The sequence below is a fragment of the Oncorhynchus clarkii genome, chromosome 17 (assembly GCF_045791955.1).
Source record: "Oncorhynchus clarkii lewisi isolate Uvic-CL-2024 chromosome 17, UVic_Ocla_1.0, whole genome shotgun sequence".
Lineage (NCBI taxonomy): Eukaryota > Metazoa > Chordata > Actinopteri > Salmoniformes > Salmonidae > Oncorhynchus > Oncorhynchus clarkii.
In genome coordinates, this window is record NC_092163.1 from 71,435,369 (window position 1) to 71,462,196 (window position 26,828).

General features: G+C 42.7%; 1 protein-coding gene across 1 annotated transcript; it reads left to right on the forward strand.

The window, feature by feature from the left end:
• The first annotated feature begins 222 nt into the window (after positions 1-222).
• LOC139371365 (monocarboxylate transporter 1-like) lies at positions 223-19,293 on the forward strand. The gene is made up of 5 exons (XM_071111716.1): positions 223-545; positions 4,424-4,697; positions 14,404-14,547; positions 14,870-15,655; positions 15,807-19,293. The coding sequence occupies exons 2-5, from the start codon at positions 4,481-4,483 to the stop codon at positions 16,064-16,066; spliced, it is 1,407 nt and encodes a 468-aa protein (XP_070967817.1). The 5' UTR covers positions 223-545; positions 4,424-4,480; the 3' UTR covers positions 16,067-19,293.
• The last annotated feature ends 7,535 nt before the right edge of the window (positions 19,294-26,828 follow it).

A 26,828-nucleotide genomic window follows, 5' to 3' on the forward strand; every position in this document is an offset into this window, starting at 1 on the left:
GTTTGATTGCTGTGACTACCAATATCCTGTAATCTATTGTCTATACAATTATGAAAGAAATCAATGGCCAACAGGCATGTTTCCTCTTAGGCCCAGACATTAGTGTGTATCCTACTGTTTGAAGTTTCACATAGGGCCACTAGTGCAGTACATGTGAGCTGGAGACACAAGGCAAAAGGAGGTGGGGAAAACATTTTAGGGGCACGGCTCTAATCCTCAAACAGCCAATAAGAGGCAGACTGGACTGACCTCATCAGTTAGCACTCTAGTATCTTGGCCGGTCCAGTTGTTTGAACTGGCCACTGAATGAACCAAACTTTGTCAACTTCTCTTCCATTTTACAGACCAGCACTTATTCAGACTACGAAGTGTTCATTTCCCCAGCACAGGGACACTGCTTGTAGTAGTGGAGGTAGACTTAGACTTCTGTATAGGTCTTTTGCTTCTTACACAGAGAAGCCCTGTTCTGAAGTGCCTCATTGAGAGGAGAGCTCCCCATCTCAGCCTGTAGAGCTCATCTGGAACTAGGAGGAGCTGCTGGCAAGGTAAGATGCGACCAACCCACACATCCATATGTACATGTGGTTACTCTGCATAAGCTCTGAGATGTCAATTTGCTCTTGGAGAAGCATTCTCATTTGCATGTAAAAAAAATACAAAATTAAAAGATGTGTGAAAGGAGATGAGTATTTTCTTGAAAGGATCTCACTGATATGTTTAATGTGACACATGTCAAGTTATGTGAGTGCATATTCTCTTTATAGGTCATGCTTTGTAAAAAAAAAAACTAGTATTCTCTTAATTGTTCATGCCCTGAAAAAAAAAAAACTAGTATTCTCTTAATTGTTCATGCCCTGAAAAAAACGAGTATTCTTTTAATTGTTCAAGCCCTGAAAATAAAAAAATAGTATTTTGTTTATTGTTCTGAAAAGCGTTGACAGAAGTGGTCATGATCATGGCGGCTCACCTTGGGATCATGATGGTATTGAGCAGGATGCTTGAGGCATGTCTGCAATGGAAATCAATGGGAATAGCCTACTACAAAACCACAATACCTGTACTATCACTCTCATTCCTACCAAGCCTTCAACCTGAATCCCACTGCTGCTATTGTAAGGCTTTAGAAGACAATACTGAAATAACCTAATATTAGTCTAACAACCCAGCTTCTGTCCTGTGCTGTGATCCCCATCCATTTCTGTCAGTCACATATCCATTTAGAGGGCCATGTTAGCTTAGCAGCCAAAGTCCTGGGGCTTCTGAACACTACGTTCGCTCGCCTGTCTGAAGCGGCAAGATGTCTGCGAGGGATTTAACCTTGAAGAAGTTAAGACATAGACCTTGTTGTGACACAGCCAATGTTCTATAGTGCCAAGAACGTGCCGGGGCGTTTGAAGCAGCGTGTTCCGTCTCGAGTGGCACGGTCAGGCTGCCCACTTTGGCTGCTTATTATAGACCTTTAGCCAATGTGGGGTCCATTGTTCATCTTGACTCATATTTCATCCTCCATGCAGGCAGCTGTCTGCATATGATAAACCTAGAAACCAGGTTAAAGTGGAGTCTTTAACTCACAGATTACTGGCCACTTACTTTGCAAAGAGTCTGCAAAGTTTTCAGTATTCTTGAGTGGATGAAATGGCCCCCCTTATTTATTTCAATATTATTAACCTTGATGTGTTGATTAGTCATTAATACACATTACTGTATGTCCTGACTTTCTCCTCCATTCATAAATTAAAACAGACAATCACAACTCAGTCTTGTCCGTGTGGGACTCAACGACCTATGTAAGCTCATGCACAGAATGTACATGTGCCCTGGCTTGTGCCCTGGTTTGTACCCTAGATTGTACCCTGGCTTATGATCTGTACCCTGGCTTGTACCCTGGATTGTACCCTGTGCCCTGGCAAATACATGTGCTGATTGAAAGACTGTTGAACAAGTAAACAATACTATTTTCAGACAGACATATCTTTGAGCTGACCTTTGTTCCCAGGACAGGAGGTAAACCCGATAGCTGTAAGAGGACACCCAGCACATTGTATTCTCAACACCCATTTAACAGAACAGCCCACTCCCGTTAAGTGCACTTTGGATATGTGAAAACTCCTGTGCAATACAGTTTTCAAGTCCCAATTCAATAACATGTTATTTTATTCATGCTTATAACTGCATGATGTGGTTTAGTTCACTCTGTCACTACAGTCCCAAGCCATTATATTTCCTGTATCAGGAGTGGACTGAAACATTCCATTTCCACAGCATCACAGCAGTATGCTAAGTTATTCTTCACATTCATCTGCATCTCACAATATAGAAAGTTGACTTACCTGCTCTCATTTAGCATAGCTGTTCCGGTGAGAAATTGATTTGCACTATGCCATGTTTGTACTGCGTACTGCACAGTTAAAAGAGCATGCTGAAGTACCCAGAAGTCCTCATCAGATAATGGCTGAAATTTAAGTTGATAGGGAACACAGTCTTCTTTTTCCTTTCTCTCCGCTAACAGGGGAAGATTGTAAACCAGCATAAGGATACACATTTGGTCGAATTAGTCTTTCATCTTTGCCTGGAGTGTGAATTACTTTAAGAGATTTCAATGGCAGCCTTCCCTATATTTAGGTGAAATTTGAGGGGAATCTTGGGATACCCATATCCAACATGAATGGATCTGCAATATAAACTGGGTGGTTCGAGCCCTGAAGGCTGATTGGCTGACAGCCGTGATATATCAGACCGTATACCACGGGTATAACAAAACATTTATTTTTACTGCTCTAATTACGTTGGTAGCCAGTTTATAATAGCAATAAGGCACCTCGGGTTAGCGGTATATGGTCAATATAGCACGGTTATGGGCTGTGTCCAGGTTCTCGGCGTTGCGTCGCGCTTAAGAACAGCCCTTAGCCGTGGTATATTCGCCATATACCACACCCCCTCAGTCCTTATTGCTTAAGTATAACACATAGGGACATCCTGAAAATGTTTTGTAAAGCAAACTGAGAAACACAGAGGCTGTCATACAGAAAGAAGCCTGCTGTATGTCATTGACTCATTATATTACCTTTGCATCAAAGCTCTGTCTGGAGGACTGTATTAGGAGGAAATAATGGGCTTTTGAAAAAGACACCCCACTTTCCTCCAGATCTTCCGTATTTAATCAATGCAATCACATCACCCCAGCTCAACTAGCTTAGCGTCACTACTTCTCAAACTCTGGAAAGATACAGTACATGCCGAGGTTCCACTGTGCAATGCAACACACAAACTGCTAATCCTATGCTGTTTCCACTACCACAGAGGGCCATTACTTCCCTTAGATCAAGAGTCCTCTCCACAGAACATGCAGAAACTCTAAATCATTACCCTCTTTATGAGAGCATAGCCCCAAGCTTCCTAGGAAGCTGAATTCAACCTGTATTCATGGTTTGATAAATGTGCACTGTGGATGGGTTCCTCGGTGTAAACAATATAGTAAGCCATTTGATTCTGCAGATGGGCCTGTATTCACAAGCTCAGAAGTGAGGGGGGAGTATAGTGGAGGGCTGGATTTACAGTAAAAAGAAGCTCCAGAAATGCCTCCCACACAGTGAATATTGGGCTTTTTAGGATGAATCTTCTTGGCAAATCAAATTGATCCATTTACTTCTGAAACACTGAGGATGAAGTCATGGATTCGGCATTTCATACCACTGGTAAGAAATAATCATACAAATGTGCTGAAGGTGAAACTATTTAAGTCAACATTTATCTTATATGATCAATCCATTGAAGTTAACAGGACATGTGCTTGCATTTCCACTCTCTCTGATTGATATTTAGTTCTAGCTGCTATAGCATTGCCTTTCAGGACGTTACCATGACACACCTGTGATACGTACCAGAGGTACGGGGAGGAAATGGGTCCACCCTGTAAATAAACACAGGCTTATTTTGTGAAAGCAGCATGTGAAATCCTGCTGACATGAACCATACAGCATTGGCTCCAGTCATGCACAGTCCACATACAGTGTAGTATTCAAATAATTTTTCAAAGGAAATTAAATGAATCTGAATAGATAAGATACATTTTGCTTCTCAAATTTTGAAAGGAGGCAAAATGCAATGTATCTGACCTTTAAAAAAAAAAAAAGTTTTTACCCTGTTTTCTCCCCAATTTCATGGTATCCAATTGGTAGTTACAGTCTTGTCTCATCGCTGCAACTCCCGTACGGGGGACACCTTTACAGTGAGGAAACAACCAGATTTACCTTTATGATTAAATGTTTCTTTTCACATCGTGAAACATTGTTAATTAACATAGTTCGATTACCCCCAAAAAACTATATAGTGCAGGATGAACAATACCATTTTCAAAGATTCTCGGTTAACTGAATTCTAGCTTTGAAAGTTTCTGAAAAGTTGATTAATCTTTCTCCAACAGGTGCCCATTGCTGTGTAGGTTCCTGAGTGCAGGATCTTGGTGAGCAGAACAGCAGCCATGCCGCCTGCCATGGGAGGACCCCAGGGGTACACCCCTCCAGAGGGGGGCTGGGGCTGGGCAGTAGTGGTGGGAGCCTTCATCTCCATCGGCTTCTCCTATGCCTTTCCCAAGTCCATAACCGTCTTCTTCAAGGAGATTGAGGTCATTTTCGACTGCACCAGCAGCCAGGTGTCATGGATCTCCTCCATCATGCTGGCAGTGATGTATGCCGGAGGTGAGCTGGAGAATAGATTAGGGCTAGCCTGGTAATTACTAGACTGATATTCGTGTACCAAACATTCATGTAAGCTCGCAAGATATGGCGGCTAGCAAGGCTAGAATAGTGCACCCCTACCGGAAATGTACATAACAATAACATATAATAACACCTATTCAATTGTAACACATTACAAATGTACTCCAACTGTCTTCGCTTTTAGAAACAACAAAGCCAGTATGGAGTGCATAAATACATTACAAATGTATTGGAAACAGGTTAACAAGTGATTTCACAATTTTGTGTGAAGTTTCTGGGAGGGAGAGTCAGAGTGATGAGATATTGTACCAGAAGTGACCTGTACGATGCTCAGTCAGAGTGATGAGATATTGTACCAGAAGTGACCTGTACGATGCTCAGTCAGAGTGATGAGATATTGTACCAGAAGTGACCTGTACAATGCTCAGTCAGAGTGATGAGATATTGTACCAGAAGTGACTTGTACGATACTCAGTCAATGATAAGATAGCGTACCAGTAGTGGCCTGTACGATGTTCAGTTAGAGTGATGAGATATTGTACCAGAAGTGACCTGTACGATGCTCAGTCAGGGTGATGAGATATTGTACCAGATGTGACCTGTACGGTGCTCAGTCAGAGTGATGAGATATTGTAACAGAAGTGACCTGTACGATGCTCAGTCAGAGTGATGAGATAGTGTACCAGTGCTGACCTGTACGATGCTCAGTCAGAGTAAGTAGGGGATCATTGTGTAACAAATCAAATTAAATTACATTTTATTGATCACATACACATGGTGATGTTAATGCGAGTGTAGTGAAATGCTTGTGCTTCTAGTTCCGACCATGCAGGAATATCTAACAAGTAATCTAACAATTTCACAACAACTACCTTATACACACAAGTGTAAAGGAATGAATAAGAAATATGTACATATAAATATATGGATGAGCGATGGCCGAAAGGCATAGGCAAGATGCAGTAGATGGTATAAAGTACAGTATGTACATATAAGATGAGTAATGTAGGGTATGTAAACATTATATAAAGTGGCATTGTTTAAAGTGACTAGTGATACATTTATTACATCCAGTTATTAATTATTAAAGTGGCTAGAGATTTTAGTAAGTATGTTGGCAGCAGCCACTTAACGTTAGTGATGGCTGTTTAACTTCTTGACGCTACCCATCCCTGTCGCGGGATCATTTTCGTCAGCAACCGCTGAGTAGCATAGCGCAACAGTCAAATAATATTACTAAAAAATATTCATATTCATAAAATCACAAGTGCAATATTGCAAAACACTGCTTAGCCTTTTGGTAGTTTCCACCTGTCGTCTCAGATTTTGAAATTATGCTTTACAGCGAAAGCAATCCAAGCGTTTGTGTAAGTTTATCGATAGCCTAGCATAGCATTATGTACACTTAGCATCAGGAAGCTTGGTCACGAAAATTAGAAAAGCAATCAAATTAACCGTTTACCTTTGATGATCTTCGGATGTTTTAACTCACGAGACTCCCAGTTACATAACAAATGTTCCTTTTGTTCCATAAAGATTATTTTTATACCCAAAATACCGACGTTTGTTTGTCGCGTTATGTTCAGAAATCCACAGGAAAGAGCGGTCACGACAACGCAGACGGAAATTCCAAATAGTCTTCATAATGTCCACAGAAACATGTCAAACATTTTTAATAATCATTCCTCAGGTAGTTTTAAAAATATATATTCGATAATATATCAACCGAGTGTGTAGGTTTTTCAATAACAGCGGGAGGAACAATGGCGGCTTTACTCTGTAGCGCAAAAACTCACTCTGAGAGCCCCCACCTATCCACTTAGGATACTGATCTTTCACGCTCATTTTTCAAGATAAAAGCCTGCAACTATGTCTAAAGACTGTTGACTCCTTAGGGAAGCCATAGAAAAAGGAATCTGGTTGATATCCCTTTAAATGGAGGATAGGCATGCATAGGAACAGAAGGGTTTCAAAATAAGAGGCACTTCCTGATTGGATTTTTATCAGTTCTGTTATACTCACAGACAATATTTTGACAGTTTTGGAAACTTTAGAGTGTTTTCTATCCTAATCTGTCAATTATATGCATATTCTAGCTCTTAGTCCTGAGAAATAGGCTGTTGACTTTGGGAACGTTATTTTTCCAAACATAAAAATAGTGCCCCCTAGCTTCCAGAGGTTGACAGTCTGATGGCCTTGAGATAGAAGCTGTTTTTCAATCTCTCAGTCCCAGCTTTCATCCACCTGTACTGACCTCGCCTTCTGGATGATAGCATGGTGAACAGGCAGTGGCTCGGGAGGTTGTTGGCTTTGATGATCTTTTTGGCCTTCCTGTGACATCGGGTGATGTAGGTGTCCTGGAGGGCAGGTAGTTTGCCCCCGGTGATGCGTTGTGAAGACCTCACTACTCTCTGGAGAGCCTTACATTTGTGGGCGGAGCAGTTGCCTACCAGGCGGTGATACAGTCCGACAGGATGCTCTCGATTGTGCATCTGTAAAGGTTTGTGAGTGTTTCTGGTGACAAGCCAAATTTCTTCAGCCTCCTGAGGTTGAAGAGGCGCAGTTACCATGCTGTCTGTGTGGGTGGACCAATTCAGTTTGTCCATGATGTATACGCAGAGGAACTTAAAACTTTCCACCTTCTCCACTACTGTCCCATTGATGTGGATAGAGGGGTGCTCCCTCTGCTGTTTCTTGAAGTCCACTATCATCTCCTATGTTTTGTCGACGTTGAGTGTGAGGTTGTTTCCTGACACAACACTCCGAGGGCCCTCACCTCTTCCCTGTAGGCTGTCTTGTCGTTGATGGCAATCAAGCCTACCACTGTAGTATCGTCTGCAATCTTGATGATTGAGTTGGAGCCGTGCATGCCACGCAGTCAAGGGTGAACAGGGAGTACAGGAAAGGGCTGAGAACGCAAGGTCAGCGGGGTGGAGATGTTGTTTCCTTCCCTCCCCACCTGGGAGTGGCCCGTCAGAAAGTCCAGGACGCAGTTGTACAGGGCGATAGTAGTTTAGCTAAGTTACCTTAGCTTTCTTGGGAACAGGAACAATGGTGGCCCTCTTGAACATGTGGGAACAGCAGACTGGGATAGATATTGATTAAATATGTCCGTAAACACACCAGCCAGCTGGTCTGCGCATGCTCTGAGGACGCGGCTAGGGATGCCGTTTGGGCCGGCAGCCTTGTGAGGGTTAACACGTTTAAATGTTTTACTCACATTGGCTGTGGTGAAGTAGAGCCCGCAGGTGCTGGTAGCGGGCCGTGTCAGTGGCACTGTATTGTCCTCAAAGCGAGCAAAGAAGTGGTTTAGTTTGTCTGGGAGCAAGACATCTGTGTCCACGACGGGGCTGGTTGTCTTTTTGTAATCCGTGATTGACTGTAGACCCTGCCGCATACGTCTCGTGTCTGAGCCGTTGAATTGCAACTCTACTTTGTCTCTATACTGACGCTTAGATTGCCTTGCGGAGGGAATAGCTACACTGTTTGCATTCGGTCATGTTTCCTGTCACCTTGCCATGATTAAAAGCAGTGGTTTGTGCTTTCAGTTTTGCGTGAATGCTGCCATCAATCCACTGTTTCTGGTTGGGGGAGGTTTTAGTAGTCACCATGGGTAAAACATCACTAAGGCACTTGCTAATAAACTCGCTCACAGAATACTTCGTATACATCATTGTTGTTGTCTGAGGCTATCCTCAGGGCATATGCTCTGGGCATGTGCTGACCAACTGGCAGGTGTCTTCACTGACATTTCCAACATGTCCCTGATTGAGTCTGTAATACCAACATGTTTCAAGTAGACCACCATAGTCCCTGTGCCCAAGAACACAAAAGCAACCTGCCTAAATGACTACAGACCCGTAGCACTCACGTTCGTAGCCATGAAGTGCTTTGAAAGGTTGGTAATGACTCACATCAATACCATTATCCCAGAAACCCTAGACCCACTCCAATTTGCATACTGCCCAAACAGATCGACAGATGATTCAGTCTCTATTGCACTCCACACAGCCCTTTCTCACATGGACAAAAGGAACACTTATGTGAGAATGCTATTCATTGACAACAGCTCAGAGTTCAACACCATAGTACCCTCAAAGCTCATCACTAAGCTAAGGATTCTGGGACTAAACACCTCCCTCTGCAACTTGATCCTGGACTTCCTGACGTGCCGCCCCCAGGTGGTGAGGGTAGGTAGCAACACATCTGCCATGCTGATTCTCAACACTGGAGCTCCACAGGGATGCGTGCTCAGTCCCCTCGTGTACTCCCTGTTCACCCATGACTGCATGGCCAGGCACAACTCCAACACCATCATTAAGTTTGCAGACGATACAACAGTGGTAGGCCTGATCACCGACAACGATGAGACAGTATATAGGGAGGAGGTCAGAGACCTGGCCGGGTGATACCAGAATAACAACCTATCCCTCGACGTAACCAAGACTAAGGAGATAATTGTGGACTACAGGAAAAGGAGGACTGAGCACGCCCCCATTCTCATCGATGGGACTGTAGTGGAGCAGGTTGAGAGCTTCAAGTTCCTTGGTGTCCACATCAACAACAAACTAGATTGGTCCAAACACACCAAGACAGTCGTGAAGAGGACACGAAAAAGCCTATTCCCCCTCAGGAAACTAAAAAGTATTGTCATGGGTCCTGAAATCCTCAAAAGGTTCTACAGCTGCAACATCGAGAGCATGGTTGCATCACTGCCTGGTACGGCAATTGCTTGGCCTCAGACCCCAAGGCACTACAGAGGGTAGTGCGTACGGCCCAGTACATCACTGGGGCAAAGCTGCCTGCCATCCAGTACTTCTACACCAGGCGGTGTCAGAGGAAGGCACTAAAAATTGTCAAAGACCCCAGCCACCCCAGTCATAGACTGTTCTCTCTACTACCGCATGGCAAGCGGTATCGGAGTGCCAAGTCTAGGACAAAAAGGCTTCTCAACAGTTTTTACCCCCAAACCATAAGACTCCTGAACAGGTAATCAAATGGCTACCCGGACTATCAGTATTGTGTCCCGCCACCCACCACCCGCCAACCCCTCTTTTACGCTACTGCTACTCTCTGTTCATCATATATGCATAGTCACTTTAATCATATCTAGTGTACATACTACCTCAATCAGCCTGACTAACCGGTGTCTGTATGTAGCCTCACTACTTTTATTGCCTCGCTGCTGTATATAGCCTGTCTTTTTACTGTTGTTTTATTTCTTTACTTACCTATTGTTTACCTAACACCGTTTTTTGCACTATTGGTTAGAGCCTGTAAGTAAGCATTTCACTGTAAGGTCTACACCTGTTGTATTTGGAGCACGTGACAAACTTTGATTTAGATTTTATTTACCCGGAACGTATCCCAGTCCACGTGATCAAAGCGTGGAATCCAATTGGTCGGACCAGCATTGAACAGGCCTGAGCACGGGCATTTCCTGTTTTAGTTTCTGTCTATAGGCTGGGAGCAACAAAATGGAGTCGTGGTCAGATTTGCCGAAAGGAGGGCGAGGGAGGGCTTTGTATGCGTCACGAAAATTAGAGTAGAAATGATCCAGAATTTTGCCAGCCCAGGTCGCGCATTCAATATCCTGATAAAATTTAGGGAGCCTTGTTTCAAGATTAGCCTTGTTAAAATCCCCAGCTACAATAAATGCAGCCTCAGGATATGTGGTTTCCAGTTTCCAGTTTACATAGAGTCCAATTAAGTTCGTTCAGGGCCGCCGAGGTGTCTGCTCTGGCGGGATATACACGGCTGTGATAAAAATCGAAGAGAATTCTCTTGGTAGATAATGCGGTCGGCATTTGATTGTAAGGCATTCTAGGTCAGGTGAACAAAAGGACTTGAGTTCCTGTATGTTGTTATGATCACACCACGACTCGTTAATCATAAGGCCCCCGCCCTTCTTCTTACCAGAGAGATATTGGTTTAAAAAGTATTTGTTTTCTTTCAAATACTTTGAGTGTTTGATTGAGCCTATAGGTTTAGATCAAGGTACCATTCCATTGGTTCCATTGAGACCAGGCAAGCTAAATTATTAATAGAAAACAAATACTACTTGAACCCAGACCTGGTGCTTGCAGTGTGTAACAGCTGCCTAACAACACATGCGTTACATTGTAATTGTTACTGGTAACAGCTGTGCGACCACATCTTGGTAATCCCATGAAGTGAATTGTCATTGTCCTTTTTAAGTACCACTTAGACCTTATGGCTAAATAGTTAAGCATGTATCCCAAAACGTGTCCCACCATATCCTCCTGCACTTACTGAGACAAGCTGATGTGTGAGACTTCGGAAACGTCAACTTGGCTTCCTTTAATTAAAAAATATATATATTTGATGCAAAAATGAAGCATAATGATAGCTATGATGAAAAATTTGACAATGTCTACCATCATCCTTCTTTAAACAGACACTGTACAGCACCTTTTAACATGCCTGGATCGGGAGGCCTCTATTAGGCATCCGTATTCACAGTGTACCTTTCATTGAGAATGCGTACACTCTTTATTTTGCACAGTGGATCGTTCATGCACGTCCTATTCTTCAAGTACAAACAGCTCCTGTAGTTTCCCACCCATTGACTGTGTGGAGTAAGGTCACTGGGCACCAGATCAAGATGAAGTGTTTTGTCCAAAAGGAGACGGCGATGCCTGAATCAAACCACTGTCATTGAAATGATACAAATGGGTCTCTAGAATGCTTTTACTCTTCCATCCATTGAAGCATAGTTATTAACAGTGCAACAGTATCTGTCTCTACAGTCCGTGGATGGGGTTCCTCTCTTCCTCATTGTACTTGTTAATGCTCTGATCAGATGAATGTTGTCCCAGGTGTCTTCTGAGGCTGAGGAGATTAAATGATTTACATGAGAGTGGCAGGTGAGGCAGACTGTGTCAGCTGGTCTAGCTTCCTGTACTGACTGGGTTGAATCAAACGCTAGGTGTCAGACAGGTCTTCCCAGTGGAGCGTTGATACGCCTCTTTTCATCTGCATGACTTTCAACACGAACAGACAGAACAGTAATCAGAGGGACTCTTGTACTCAAGACTCGTAGTCCCACAAGAAGAGGTCTGAGGCTGGATTTTTTTTTAAAGCACTGTCAAATAGTGAATAGGCTCGTTTTCTCTCAAGAAGCTGGAGATAAACTGCATAAACATATCCCCGGGGTATGATGCTGTTTTAGAAAATGTCCTCTTTTTTCCATATTGATGTTGTCCTGTATACATTGTTATTAGCTGCACACTTCTACAGCATTTTCAGTTAGCTTAGTAGTAGTGCCTATTTACAATAACATGTGGAAGACAAACTACTGAAGGAGTAATTACCAAAACACTAAACTCTTGAAAGGATTAGTGCTGATATGTTCCAAGTGTAGTACCACATATTGTATACGGTACAGTAGGTCAAGGTTCAGCAACAGCAGCACTTTATGAAGAACTCTTTAACGATTTCTGAACCATTTGCCTATTTCAGTATAGAGGGGACCAGCACCATGTGTACATATGGTCCACTCAGAGAGATAAGCCACCATTTCCCTACTCGAGTACATAGCTGCCATGGCTGCCCCCCACCAGACCAGTGAATGAATGCTATTTACTGTTCAGCAGCCCATTCCCTCAAAAGGTAGCACTTAGCTCAGGCGCACATTCAGGACCTGCATGGGCGAAAGCCAGGTCATTGGTTCATGCAGTAGCTTTGTCTCAGATGGTTCCCAGTTCTCCCACTCTGAATGTTGCCTGTTAGTTGGGCTGTGGATACATGACTGCCTGGCTGGCTGCACATGATGAGGAGCACATGACTGTGTGGGGGCTGACCTCTGACCTTTCTACTGGACCGGAACACACAGGCCCTGTCAGACTCAGACCCTAATGACGTCTATGACCCAATCCTGGCAGGCCTTAAAACGGGGGTTTACAGCCAACAGTGCACAGCACACAATGTGTTCTTCTAGATTGTAGTTAAAGTAATCAATGAGTAATTGAATCAAATGGCTTTAGAAAGCCATTCTTTACATTAACAGCTGTCGCGAAGTAAACAACAGGAACCTGGCCTAGACCCCCAAAGAGGAAGCAGCAGTACAGGGGCAATCCATGCTTAATTTTGCATGTACGCTTACTGGTGCTACAGAAAATGGGTTGTGTTTCTTGGCTTATTCAAGAAACACAGTTGCCATAAAAATGTATTGTAGAGTGTTCATGTGTCATCCATGAACGCTACAAAAAAAATAATGTTACGGAAAATGTATACATTGACTAAATAATGGGGCATAATCCTCTTGTCTTGACCTCTCTTTAATTTCTTTCCTATCCTTCTCATAATGTCTTATATCGTCAGGGTTGGTCTTAGGCTGCCTCCTCAGACTTTTCACCCCCTCACCAGCTCATCTTCAGAGAGAGAGGGGACAGGCTCTTTGTTGGTGTTTAGCCTCGCCTGTATTAGAATCTAAAAAGCCTTTGTCGTGTTCCGAGCTGGCAAATGAGTCTGGACAACCTCTAAACAAAAACTGTCACATTCCATTTAGGTTCCTTCAGTGGTGCCGGGATTTGGCAGGGAGGCTGAAGCGTCTTCCACATGGATCTTCGCTCCCAGTTAGGCCTTGTTGGTATAGGCCAGACAGATGGTGGGCATGCAGCCAGCAGAACTCTGCATGCCATCTAATCATATATGTTTTCAAGTTGTAGTGAGCTAGGGGTAGTTAGGCTCATTTTATGGCCCATAGTTACCTTAAATTTGTGTTGCCAAACTCTGAGATTTAGCCAAACCTAAATGGAATTACTATATTTCAGTCTAAGACTATAACAAAGTGGAGCTATTGTGAATGTAGCCTCCAAAGCTTCCAGTGGGGAAGGTGATAGGGTATGTAGAAGTAGAACATTGACTAGAAAAACTATGAGTAGGCTATGTTTACCAAGTCATATCAGTAGACAAACTGTCTATTTCAACAACAGTAGGAGGCTGAGTGGGACAAAGGTAGTTTCCCTCTCAATGTGAAGCTCTCATCTTTCAAAATGAAGGGATATTATTTACTATTACATGGGAACTATGGTAGATTACCCATAGGAAATGAGTGACTACGTGTAACCTGCTCTACTGTGGAGTACTTTAAATGTATTTTTTCTATATCCAACCTCTCTAGCACAAACACACATAACAGTAGCCTAGTTAGAATTGCTCTTTAGCGACAGAGCCCTCTTCTTTTGTCATTCTCCGCTCATACGTTAGGAATACACAAACTGTAGCCACACCTCACAATATCTTGTTTCATCGCGATTGTCTTGTTTTCTGTGCGATTGCATTGCCAACAGTGGCTAGACCAGAGAAATTGCTGCAGTGCAGCAGTGAGACAAATCATTGCAGAAGTTGTGTGGAAGCTCTGGCTGCGCCAGTGTTTCTCAGAGTTGGGGCTTTAGGGACCTCTAGTGGTGAAATATAAAATGTCTCTAAAATAGACTTCTTACGGTAGTCTAATTCGCATTTTCACCTATTAAAGATTTAAAATCACATTAATCAAGGAAATTAATTCAAGATGCAAATTTACAATCCTCTAAAGTTTTTCAAATGAAATTTCGATAGTCATTATGGTATAGTCAGTTATGCTTGGGCATATTTGCCTAAAGTGAATTTTGCCAACATATGAATCATCTTGATTGTTTGCTTTGTATTTGTCACCTTTCAGGTCCTATCAGCAGTATCCTGGTTAATAAGTATGGGAGTCGTCCCGTCATGATGTGTGGAGGATTCCTGTCCGGCTGTGGACTGATTGCTGCCTCCTTCTGCAACTCAGTGGAAGGACTTTACTTCTGTGTGGGAGTGGTCGGAGGTAGGCCTCTTTAGTGCTATCCGGGATCCTCGGGACGTCCCTAGCTTAAACCTTAATCCCTACCTTAACCATTTTACATTTCAACTTCAATGGAGAGTAGGGACATCCCAAGGAACTTGAATAGCAAGGATATGTTCATTAGTTTACTGTTCATTAGTTGCTGTTGTTGAAGAAATGTATTGACCTCTGGGCCCTCTTCAGGAACTCTATCACTTTCTAGTATCCTGAATTTCCTTTCCGTCTGGTTTCATGTGTTATGTATAATGAGTAACTATGCAGTCTGATATTGGACTGAATGAATGTATTTAATATATTTCAACAGGTTTGGGACTGGCATTCAATCTGAACCCAGCCCTTACTATGATTGGGAAGTACTTCTACCATAAGCGGCCCATCGCCAATGGAATCGCCATGGCAGGCAGCCCAGTGTTCCTATCCACCCTGGCCCCTCTCAACAGCTGGTTCTTTGACCAGTTTGGTTGGAGGGGCAGCTTCCTGATACTGGGAGGCCTGCTGTTCAACTGCTGCGTCGCTGGTTCTCTCATGAGACCCATCGGACCAAAACCACAGCCTGCAGTGAAAAGTGAAAATGCTGCCAAGGAGAGTACGACGTGTGGGCAGAAGTGTAACAGCTTTATCGACCTCTCGCTGTTCAAACACCGGGGCTTCGTGCTCTACCTCATGGGTAACGTCATCATGTTCTTTGGTCTCTTCTCCCCACTAGTGTTCCTTAGTAACTTTGCCAAGAGCAGGGACATCCCCAAAGAGAAGGCAGCCTTCCTGCTGTCTGTTCTGGCCTTTGTGGACATGGTGGCCCGGCCCTCCATGGGCATTGTGGCCAATACAAAGTGGATACGACCCAGGGTGCAGTACTTCTTTGCCTGCTCTGTGCTGTTGAACGGTGTGTGCCACGTCCTGGCGCCCATCTCCGTGGACTACACAGGATTCGTTATCTATGCCATCTTCTTTGGCTTTGCCTTTGGCTGGCTGAGTGCAGTGCTGTTTGAGACGCTCATGGACCTGGTGGGAACGCAGCGCTTCTCCAGTGCAGTGGGACTGGTCACCATTGTGGAGTGTGGGCCTGTCTTGTTAGGTCCCCCTATGTTAGGTGAGTGCACACATGTATTTGTAGCTTACTTAAGCTCCTTGTTTCTATTTAAGTTCTATCTAAGTTCAATCATTTAACTGGTTTATTTTTTATGAAAAGCAAAGACTTAACTTATGATACAAGTTAGAATTAATATTTTGTTCGGTCACAGGGAAATTCAAAGACATCTACAATGACTACCAATACACCTACCAGAGCTGTGGGGTGATCCTTATCATTGCCAGTGTGTTCCTGTTCGTGGGGATGGGTACCAACTACCGGTTGTTGGACAAAGAGAAAAAGGAGGAGGAAAGGAAGGCTAAACTGGAGGGAAAAGAAGAAGAGTCCAACAAGGACAATGCTTCCAAAGAAGCCACCAATGACAGGGTGAGAGCAGTTGACGAGACAAAAACTGCAGAAGACATAATCTAACTTTCCTTGACATCAAATTCACGCATTCACATGGTACCTCAATACAGTCAATGAGATAATGTAGACCTCAAATTAATTTGGTTTAAGTCTTTGGCAGATAGCAATGTTCATGTAAACATATTTCTTCACCAGTTCCACTTCTGTCATTGAATAATGTATTATCAGCATAATATGACTGTGTCAAGATACACGTATGTATGCAACTTTTTACTGAAATGTACAACTGCCCTACCAAAAAATACGATATTTTACTGGAGTCCAAATAGTACATTTTCTGCATAAGTGTTGTGATATATTTTAGAATATTATTATATACAGGTAATTCCTATGTGTATAGTGTATTTGGAATTTCAGAAGTCCACCTCAAATAACTACAATATACAGTATTATTATGTGAAAGCACTAGTGCTTTTAGAAGGTTTAATGAATCACTGTAACATTTTGTTCACACTGTCATGATGATTGGTAGGTTTCTTTATTCTCCGAAAGCATTGTTACATGAATAATCAGGCATAGTTTCTTGATATTCACAGTTCTTCAATTCATCTTCAAAACAATTATATTCCCGTGTTGACTGCACAGCTAAAAGCTAGAGAGACCGATAACAACACCAACATCCAGTTTGAAGACTTGCAGAAACTGCTTCTGCAATATGATTCCCCGATCACACTTGTCACTATTTACAAAAATTGGCCATATCCAGGGGCGCAACTTTGGTTTTAGAAGTGGGGGTGGACATTACCATTGTTAGTTTTTTAATCCAGTCGGATAAACACTCCAAACAGCCTACCCAACCGCTCGGAGGCTTCCGCATGGTCCTAAAGCACACCGTTACCTCGTTTTGTATCATATTCAAATGATAAATTTAGGGAGGGAAAAAAATGCAATTTCTAAATGTGGGGGGGGGGGGGGGACATGTCCCCCTCGTCCCCAGTGAAAGTTGCGGCCCTGGCTATATCGTTAAAATTATGTAAACAAAAATGGGCTTTTTGGTATTCATTTAAGTTTAAGTTTTGGTTAAGGTTTGGGTTAAGGTTAGGTTTATAATCAGATTAAAAAAATAGAAATTGCAGAAAAAGGCTGGGTTTAGCCATATTTATCACTATATGCCTCTGGTAACTAGTGATGACCACATTTTTAGCTAGCTAAACTCATGAATAGAAACACATCATCGGGTCTAACGGTTGCGCCAAAATGGGAATGTGTAGGCCCTAAAATCAATGGCACTAATTCAATATAAATTTGTTTTTTACAAAAAAATATGTACGTGTCAGTTTGTCACTTTCACGAGATATTAACTACTTTAGCCATTGGCTCGAATCTAGGTTGTGCCTTTAGATTTTGAGAACATTTACAGAATTTTGCACTTCTATCACTGACATCTCATTCCGGGCCTGGTCTTCTTGGTCTGTTACGCAAGCATTTCCAGAAGTACCCCCCACCCCAATAAAAGTTTTCCCAAGTTGGATGACCATTCAAACAAAAAAAATCCCAGTCTGAGCTAATTTTTTTCCCATTTCCCAGTTGTCTTGACTGCACTGAAGTCTGAGATTTCCGAGTTTCCAGTTGTTTTGAATGCAGTATCTGTGACAACACCAAAGACAATACAACACTCTTGAACTATGAAGGGTGCAATTGGGGGCGTTCCTGCATGTGGGCATTTCTGCATCTGTAGGAACCACTCTTTATGTGTAAATGTGTCTTTTTTTTTGCTAGGACTCCGGCCGCCAGGCAGGAGGCGGGGGCACTCCAGTACAGTATGTGATAGTTATGCATGCCGAAGAGGCAGGGGGACAACGTCAACTAGTTAGCTAGTAATGTTAGACAGTGTCCTTCGCCCCAAGCCTGTTGGGCATTCGTTTCCCGCTGTTCTGTTAACAAGGTCGAGGGCAGTTGTTCGGCAGGCATTTAGGACACTGGGTAATAGCTAGCCAGTTAGTAGGCTAGGACTCCGGTACACAGTAGGTGGGATAGGTAGCTAGCTAGCACACCGGTACACAGTGTACTTTCCCCTGCCTGTCGGGCACTTTTTTCCGAAGTACTGTTAACGACAGCAAGGGCAGGTTTTCGGCAGGTGTTTAGGACACTGGGTGCTAACTAGTTAGCTAGCTAGGATTCCAGCAGGTGTTCGGCAAGCCGTAGCAAAAAACACTGTGTGATAGCTAGCTAGTTAGCTAGGACTCCGGTACACAGCAGCAGAAGAAAGGTTGCTAGTTAACGATAGCTAGGACACCGGTAGACAGTGTACTTCGCCCATGCCTGTCATGCACTAGTTTCCCGCAGTTCTGGTAATAATAGCAAGGGCAGGTGTTTAGCAGGTGGGAATGAAGGACACTCTGTGCTAGCTTGTTAGCTTACTAGCTAGGACGCCGGAACACAGCTAGCGGGGACGACTCCTGCAAATAGCTGTCGGGTGCGGTTCAACGGATGATTGGAATATCCAGCTACTACATTTCTTGCCTTAACCCATTAGCTATTTATCTCCTCTAGGTGGCAGTATTTAGTCTTACTCTTGAGCTCCTGAAAGTTTATCCTCATCCCGGAGGAAATTGTTTGTACGTTATATTGGAAAATGACACTGTATATCACTGTTACTGATAGATTTAATTTTAAGTAACTTAAAAAATATTCCAGACATAACTACCTTGAGGTTGCACTAATGTCGCATACTTGATGAGACTAAAGTCATAATTGTGAATGCAGAAATCAAGCGTTTGATCCAATGAAAGTTGATAGGCATTGATTGTCATGTGATGGTACCCTGATCCATGAGGGAACAGACAATCTTTGGCCATCTTCATCATTTTCATATGTTCAAGGGCACTTGGAGGGTCTTGAAGGGATCCAGCTTTTTGTCAGAATTGACTTTTCATATCAGGGCTAGGAGAAATTACGCAGCAGGTTAGGAGAATTAGGTTAAGATTAGGAAAATGGTTAGGGTTATCTAAAATGCACAAAAAAGTGTCTACTTTTAACATACATTTTTCAAAAGCTGGGTCCAATCTAGACATTACCGACTTGAAGGGAGGCACTTTGACGTCAACACGCGAAGACACTTTTAATCATGTGTGTCATACATGGATGATGACCATGATGTGAATAGTTTTGTGATATTTCAATGATTGTCTTTTTTTCTTTCCACAAAAAATAAAACTGAAATGGGATGTTGTGTTCATTAAGAGTTATTTACTTTGGCCTAAATATAAAATAAAATATCCCCACAGCTATTGGACTTTTTGAATTAATTGGCTAACCTAGATTACAATGTTTCGATGTTTCCATTGATTAGTGTAATGCAGAGCAATATATTAAGAAAATATAAATGTATGACTGATATAATGTACATTTATTTCACATATGTAGTCTATCTATTTGATACATTCTGCACACATTCACTTCAACAACTAACACATCTGCCATTTGAACAAAACAAACATTGGCTGTCTTCACTTCCAGGTAGGGAGCTACTAGCTAACATTTGCTCATATTTCACAATTAGATACTCATTATTTAGCTTGCTAGCTAAGTATGTTATTGCAAAATATTTTGTTTTTCTCTAAATGTGTCCAGTCTCTAGCTAGGTTAGCTAGCTAGCTAACTTTTTGCTGGCTAGCTGTTGTTGTGCCACTAACACACTTGCTCACTAACATTATCTACAAAAAAAAATAGCTATAGCCAAAAGACCTTGCTTGCTAGTTTACTAACTGTCAATAAAGTGCTATTGTCAATTAATATTCATGTTACCAATTCGTTGTCAGGATGGAGAGAGGATTCAACTTCAAGCTGTTGGTTCCTCCTACAGAGTCAAACCCACTCCCAGGCACAGTATGTTCAGCTGTTGGAAAGCCGCTCATGGAGCCGCTCCTACCGCTGTCCTTCCTACCACTCCCTAAAGTGCTAAAAACCGCTCCACACTCACAAATTCCAACACCTATCTATTTTTGTGACTACCTGGACCTACCAATTGGTTTTAAAGTATTGAAACCAAACCATATGGATTTCAATGAAAAGTATTTGAATAAACATGAAATGGTGAATGTAAAAAGCGAACATCATTTCAAATAGGCTACATGTCTTACTAAACAGCATATAAACACTCTAAATAGGTCAGGAGCCAGACAGGGAGCCTAAGAAGGAACGAAAATGAATTATTTAGGCTATATTATTTCTATTATTTCAAGGCTATAGCCTACAAAGAAATACCTTGTGAGGCATTTACGAGTGTGACACTAGGCTGGCAGGGATATAAATCGCTCAGCATTTTAACAACATTTCATTGCATTAAATAATTATAGTCTATACACTGCGCATATAGGCTGTGACTTACTTAGAATTAAGCACAAATTAAACAAAAAAATGACTTATTACTGCCTTGAATTCATTTTTAGAAAACACGAGTTTGGCCAGTCTGGGGCTTAATACTCATGCGATCGTGCCTGGAGAGCCCGCAAGCAGCGGAGAATGTCCTCTCCACACTTGCAGACACTGGGGATTCTAAACACCCTTTTGGCTACTCTTGCCAGGCTGGGCAGAGATTCAATTGTGTTTTTAATTTATCTATAGGTAAGCCTAAGGTTTTTAGGCAAAATAACCCAATCAAAACGGAAAGGTCCTTGAACGTGGGTATATGCCAGGCCACTTAGGCCAAAATCAATTATGGCTTATTGTATAGATAATAGTATGACAATTAACGAAACGTTTAAGAGATCAGATGTTTAGTTGATAAACGCAAAGCTACAATGACACACTTAGTTATCGACCCACCTTGTTCCTTTCTTTTAGCATGTGCACGTAGTCAGTATAACATCATACTTTTGGGATACGTGTCTTTTCAGATTCCACAATGATTCTTTAGTTGTTTCATGTAGCCAGCGTGTAACAACTGCCATATGTCGCGGGTGGCATCCGATCTGTAACATAACAGTTTAGCGCCATACCAGCAGGTGGTATCCAAGCTTTACACATAACAGTGGCCACTACATCACCGCACTCCCTCTCTTGCTATTCGTCCTCATCTTTGTAAGTCACCTTGATTTAGCACCAGTGAGTTTTATCAGTTTCTTATGATATTCAACGGATATTCGTGCTTTCAAACCTCAATAGCTTCCAAGATGTTGGAAAAATTGCGCACAACCATGCACAGTTCTTATTTTCAATATTTGGACATTAATTTGCTTTCCAACGCTAATAAACACGTAGAAATGTGAGCAGCATTTTGTATTCCTAGTTGAATTTGTTACGGAGCATAAAAAAATTCAATAGCTCCTTGGTCATATGACCTACTGACCTTGAACAAGGTTCAGCATGTACACTTAGTGGGCCTACACATTGCACACCATTTAGTTTGTCCATTTTCATCTCACACGTTTTTTCAAAAGTTCTAATTTCAATAGCTCCTTGGTCATGTGACCTACTGGACTCAAACATGGTGCAGAATGTCCACCGACTACCCTTCTATATTGCACACCCTTTAGCTTGTCAATTTTCATCTCACACGATTTTACATGAATTTTGTCATCTTTAGAATTCCAATAGCTCCTTGGTCATGTGACCTACGGACCTCAAACTACTTTCAGAATGTCCACGGACCGGTGGAGACAGGCACCCTGCGGGGCATCCAGTGCGGTAACGCGACTGATCCAGGAGAAGCTGGCTGGAGCCCCGGGGAGAGTTCTCTTTTCTCTGTGAAGGGCAGGGCGCCCTGGAATGGGTTCACCCCAAGAGAGGGACCCAAGCCCTGGAAAGCGTTGTGGTTCCGGCGGTGTACGGTGAGCTCTCGCTGGCCCTTAAAAATCCGGGTGCCATACACATATCCGCAGCAGGTCTCCAAAGTGAACAGCCTCTGGCATGTTATAACAATGTTGGTAAGGGAAGTTGGCAAGTCAGATATGTAACTTTAGAATAAGAATTGGCTGTAAGGACTGGGTCGGTCGGTCGGGCTGGGGTGTGAAGCACGGCTGGGATCGAGCCGCGGCTGGGCGAGCAGTCGTTCCTTCGCCGTCCTCTCGCAACCTTTGGAAGTTCGCTGTGCGGCCCATCTCGCGGTGTGTGGTGTCGCAAGGGGCTGCATGCGGGGGTTTGTAGGGGTGGTGTCTGTCGGCGGGCCGAAGGCGGACCGGTGGGTGGTTGGGGTAGTGGAGATGGCATGTACCTTACCATTAGCTGACACAACCAGGCCTCAGGCTTGCCTGAGTGTGTGACAACACACATTGTAGGTGGGTAGGTATCCTCTATGCTCACTAAACTCGTGGCGGAGAGACTAAACCCAGTGATAGGGCATTGTATAGGTCTGGCTCATGCCCTACAAAGTGTGGAGAAGTATCTCCAGCTTGTCTGGAGCGGGAGGCCTACATCTGATGTGGGTATTACCATCCACACCCACAGATTTTCTGTAGAGCCATAAAACGGACGGAAGAAGCATAGATTCTCACTGGGCATGGATCACTGAATGTCAACTTGATGAAATTCAAAGGAGCATACACACCTGTAGTAATCCTGCTCAGTAGGAGAGGAACCGCAGGTTCAGACATTTGGTGTATGTGCTTGGCTGAGGAGCCAATGCGAAGCTACCATCTGTGAGACTATGACTGAACGCCTCTAAGTCAGAATCCCCCCTAAACGTAACGATACCGTAGCGCAGCAGAACTTCGGGTGGCCCGGGATAGCCTGCCTCTTTTGGCAGGTGAGTAGAGCCGTTCGTGAGGGGGTTGGGGTGCAGCCGGATGAGTTGTCACCCTTCTCCTGATACGTACCGCATGTTTGTGGGGAACCTGGTGCTAAATCACTAGACAACCTGATTCTGGGTCAGGGTTTCGTGCGTAGCAGAGCAGCTCGCTCACTGCGATCTATTGAAAGTCAGCTCTCGATCCAAGCTTTTGGGAAAGAAGGTGTCTTCTTCGATAATCCTCCTTCTTTACTTACGGGTTACCAGGTCCACGCAAAAGGGCCAGGGGCTAGATGCCAAACACAGAGTGTGAGAGAGCCCAGGCATGTGGGTAGAAGACGTAAGACATTGACATTGGGCTCTGGATAGCTGGGGGACTAAGTGATGGTTGACCATTCGCTATACTCTAAGGCCAAAGGAGAGGGCTGTTGACGGGGTAGGGAGAGTAGGTGTGGAGGCCTGGAGGTCTGTAGTTCCAGGAAGTAAGCTATACATACTCCGGCTCAGAGAGAGGGCAGGCAGTTGGGCAGGGAGTGTAAGCCTAGAGGCCAGGAGTCAGAGGTCACCAGGTCAATTGGGGCCTGCCTGGAGGTCAGGAATGCCCCAGGGAGAAGGCCAATGTGAATAGGTGTGTGAGTGACACTGTCCTTCAGGGGGGAAGAGCATGAGAAAATGGACAGACAAAAGGAGGTGCAATTTGTAAGCCCACTTAGGTGTACATTTTGAACCTTGCTTGAAGTCAGTAGGTCACATGACCAAGGAGCTATTGATATTCTAAAGTTTACAAAATGTATGTATAATCGTGAGAGATGAAAATGGACAAACTAAAGGGTGTGCAATATAGAAGGGTAGTCAGTGGACATTCGGAACCTTGTTTAAGTCCAGTAGGTCACATGACCAAGGAGCTATTGAAATGTGAAAGTTTAAAAAATGTATGTAAAATCTCATGAGATGCAAATGGACAAACAAAAGGCTGTGCAATGTGTAGGCCCGCTGAGTGTACATTATGAACCTTGTTTGAGGTGTGTGGGTCACATGACCAAGGTGCTATTGAATTTCAAAAATGTAAATAAATAATTTAAAATAGCGCGAGATGTAAATCGATGTGCAATGTGTGTCTATGCCATTGGGTTAGCTAGAACCAGTTTTTAAAGTTTTAGGAGTAATAGTTAAAGAGCTATTGACATTTGAAAAAGTAGATTTGTCACTATGTTGACGGTCCCTAACTGCTGTTGTTGGACTTAAGGAAAACTACAGGCGAATATCCATTGAATATCCAACTTGAATCTGTCTTTACCTCGGTCTAAAGCAAGGGGCTATTAGCAGCACACAAGTTGACTAGAATGAGCATGCCCTGAGCTTGTGAAGTGAGTGCTACTGGAGTGCAACTGGAGCGAAATTGGAGCAGGGGAGAAAGCCGATGCTCCAGCCTTTGGCTCCACACTGCAGTCAAATTAGGGCATGCTCAGCTCCAGCTCTGCTCACATACTCTGTTCACCAGACAGGTTTCTACCGTCAACCCACATGAAATAGTGGAGGATAGTGGATGTGCAGCAGGTAGTATATGTTTTGTTTAAATAAAATGGTTTGGTATTTTCTCAATATGAATCGATGTGCTACTTCATTTCTTACAGGCTGAGTACAGTGCTCGCGTCGCGTGTAATACATTTAGAAATCTATGTTATTCGAGCGTCTGCATTTCCAAGGGCTAAAATATAATTAAGTTCTATTTATGACGCAGATCGCGCTGCAAGTCCTGCCTCTCCCATCTCCCATTGGTTTATAGAAGCAGGTACCCACGTGCCATCTCCTCATTGGTTATACCCATGTGGGTGACTGAAAGACGAACGAAGTCAGTGGCGGTAATGCACCTAATTTATGAAAGTTGCCAAGAGAAGAAAAAGCCTGGAAGGAGGAGAGATGACTAGAAACGATTCGGTTGACCATTTTATGTGTGGATTAATTGGCGGAGTAGAGGACCTTGTGCATTTCAAGTAAAATAACAACTCAATGTTTATATCCCAGGACAAATTAGCTAGCAACAGCAAGCTAACTAGCTAAATTGCCATAGATGTTTAATGCTTTTCAACCTGACCTCAAATTAATATATTTAGTTCAGAGTTTGTTTTGATATTTTAACCTGCGTGTCTTGATCGCGTTTGGTGTGGGTGGACAAAATGCTGTTTTTTCAGACCCAGATACTACATTGATAGGGATTTTCAGTCAAGGAATTAGGTTTAGGCTAAACCGGCTCCTAGAATTTTGGGCAAAGTTGATTTAGGCATGAGTTGCACATGCATCTCGAGGTAGAATACGTTCATAATATATTTTCTCTCAAAAGATGCATTCAAGATGAAAGTTGTGCCACCAATCAAAAATAAAGAAGTGAGTAAACTTAGTTTGCTGTGACACAAATAAAAACAATACTATGTAATGTGACATGGAGCTGGTGGGTCATAGGGGAATAAAACTGCTATAGAGATCAGAGGGGGATGTTTCCTGGATTCCCTTAAGTTGTTGTGTACATTCACCTGTATTTGTTACACTTAGTGAGTATCAGTCAGAAGAGGGGTGTGATGTCCAATTGGGTCTTTAGAAAACTACTGGGCATGTTCCAAACCTTTGCTTCTTTAAACCACAATGGTCACGTCAACTTTGGCATGCCACAATATAGGCCTAGATACAGTGGTGCAAAGTACTTAAGTAAAAATACTTTAAAGTACTACTTAAATCAGTTTTTTTTTGTATCTGTACTTTGCTTTGCTATTTATATTTTTGACTACTTTTACTTTTACTTCACTACATTCCTAAAGAACATTATGTACTTTTTACTCCATTCATTTCCCTGTCACTCAAAAGTACTAGTTACACTTTGAATGCTTAACAGGACAGCAAATGGTCCAATTCACACACTTCTCAAGAGAACATCCCTGGTCATCCCTACTGCCTCTGATCTGGCAGAATCACTAAACATGTGCTTTGTTTTTAAATTATGTCTGAGTGTTGGAGTGTGACCCTGGCTATCCGTCAATAAATAAAAAATACAATTGTAAAGTTAATATAAGGACTTTTTATTAATTTGTACTTTTACTTTTGATACTTAAGTATATTTTAGCAACTACATTTAATTTTGATATTTAAGTATATTTAAAACCAAATACTTTTAGAGTTTTACTCAAGTAGTATTTTACTGGGTGACTCACTTTCACTTTACTTTTACTCAAGTATGAGTTTTAGTACTTTTCCCACCACTACCTAGATACAGTAGATACCACACTTTACAACTCACCAGTGAGCCAATATTAGTTGAGTATGAGCAAATTAGTCTTTATTTCAATTTATCTCAATTCTTAGTTTTAAATAACAGGCTATATGGTTAAGGTCTAGGCCTATATTGAAATGACAGAGTGAAAATGCTACAGTCCTATAATCCTTTTTGGGATAGGGGGCAGCATTTACACTTTTGGATGAATAGCGTGCCCAGAGTGAACTGCCTCCTACTCTCTTCCAGATGCTAATATATGTATATTATTATTAGTATTGGATAGAAAATACTCTGAAGTTTCTAAAACTGTTTGAATAATGTCTGTGAGTATAACATAACTCATATGGCTGGCAAAAACCTGAGAAAAATCCAACCAGGATTGGCCTACCGAATACACAGTGTCTATGGAGTCAAGTTGCCCTTCATATGGCTTCCACTAGATATCAACCGTCTTTAGAAACTGATTTGAGGATTCTACTATAAAGGAGGGGCTCATGAGACCTGCTTTAGTCAGTGGTCTGGCAGAGTGTCTCAGGCTCGTGACGCGCTCTCCCGACAGAGTTAGCTCTTCTTCCAGTGCTTTTCTCCGGTTGGAAGCTTATTGATGTTTTATGTTAAAAACATCCTAAAGATTGATTCCATACATCGTTTGACTTGTTTCTACGACATGAGCAAGGGATAACACATTCTGTCGAAAGGCTGTAGGAATCACTATTTGGTAAACAGCATTCCAATCTCCACCTGCATCAACATGGGATTTCCATTTACGCATGAGGAGATTACCATCAATGAAGTAAGCCACATTCTTCTTCTTCACCTCTTCTAACGAGACA

Excerpts from the sequence above, each read along its gene's own strand:
- LOC139371365 (XM_071111716.1), top strand. The coding sequence starts at position 4,481 with ATGCCGCCTGCCATGGGAGGACCCCAGGGGTACACCCCTCCAGAGGGG. Across the intron at positions 4,698-14,403 it reads GGCAGTGATGTATGCCGGAG|GTCCTATCAGCAGTATCCTG; the intron begins GTGAGCTGGAGA and ends GTCACCTTTCAG. Across the intron at positions 14,548-14,869 it reads CTGTGTGGGAGTGGTCGGAG|GTTTGGGACTGGCATTCAAT; the intron begins GTAGGCCTCTTT and ends ATATTTCAACAG.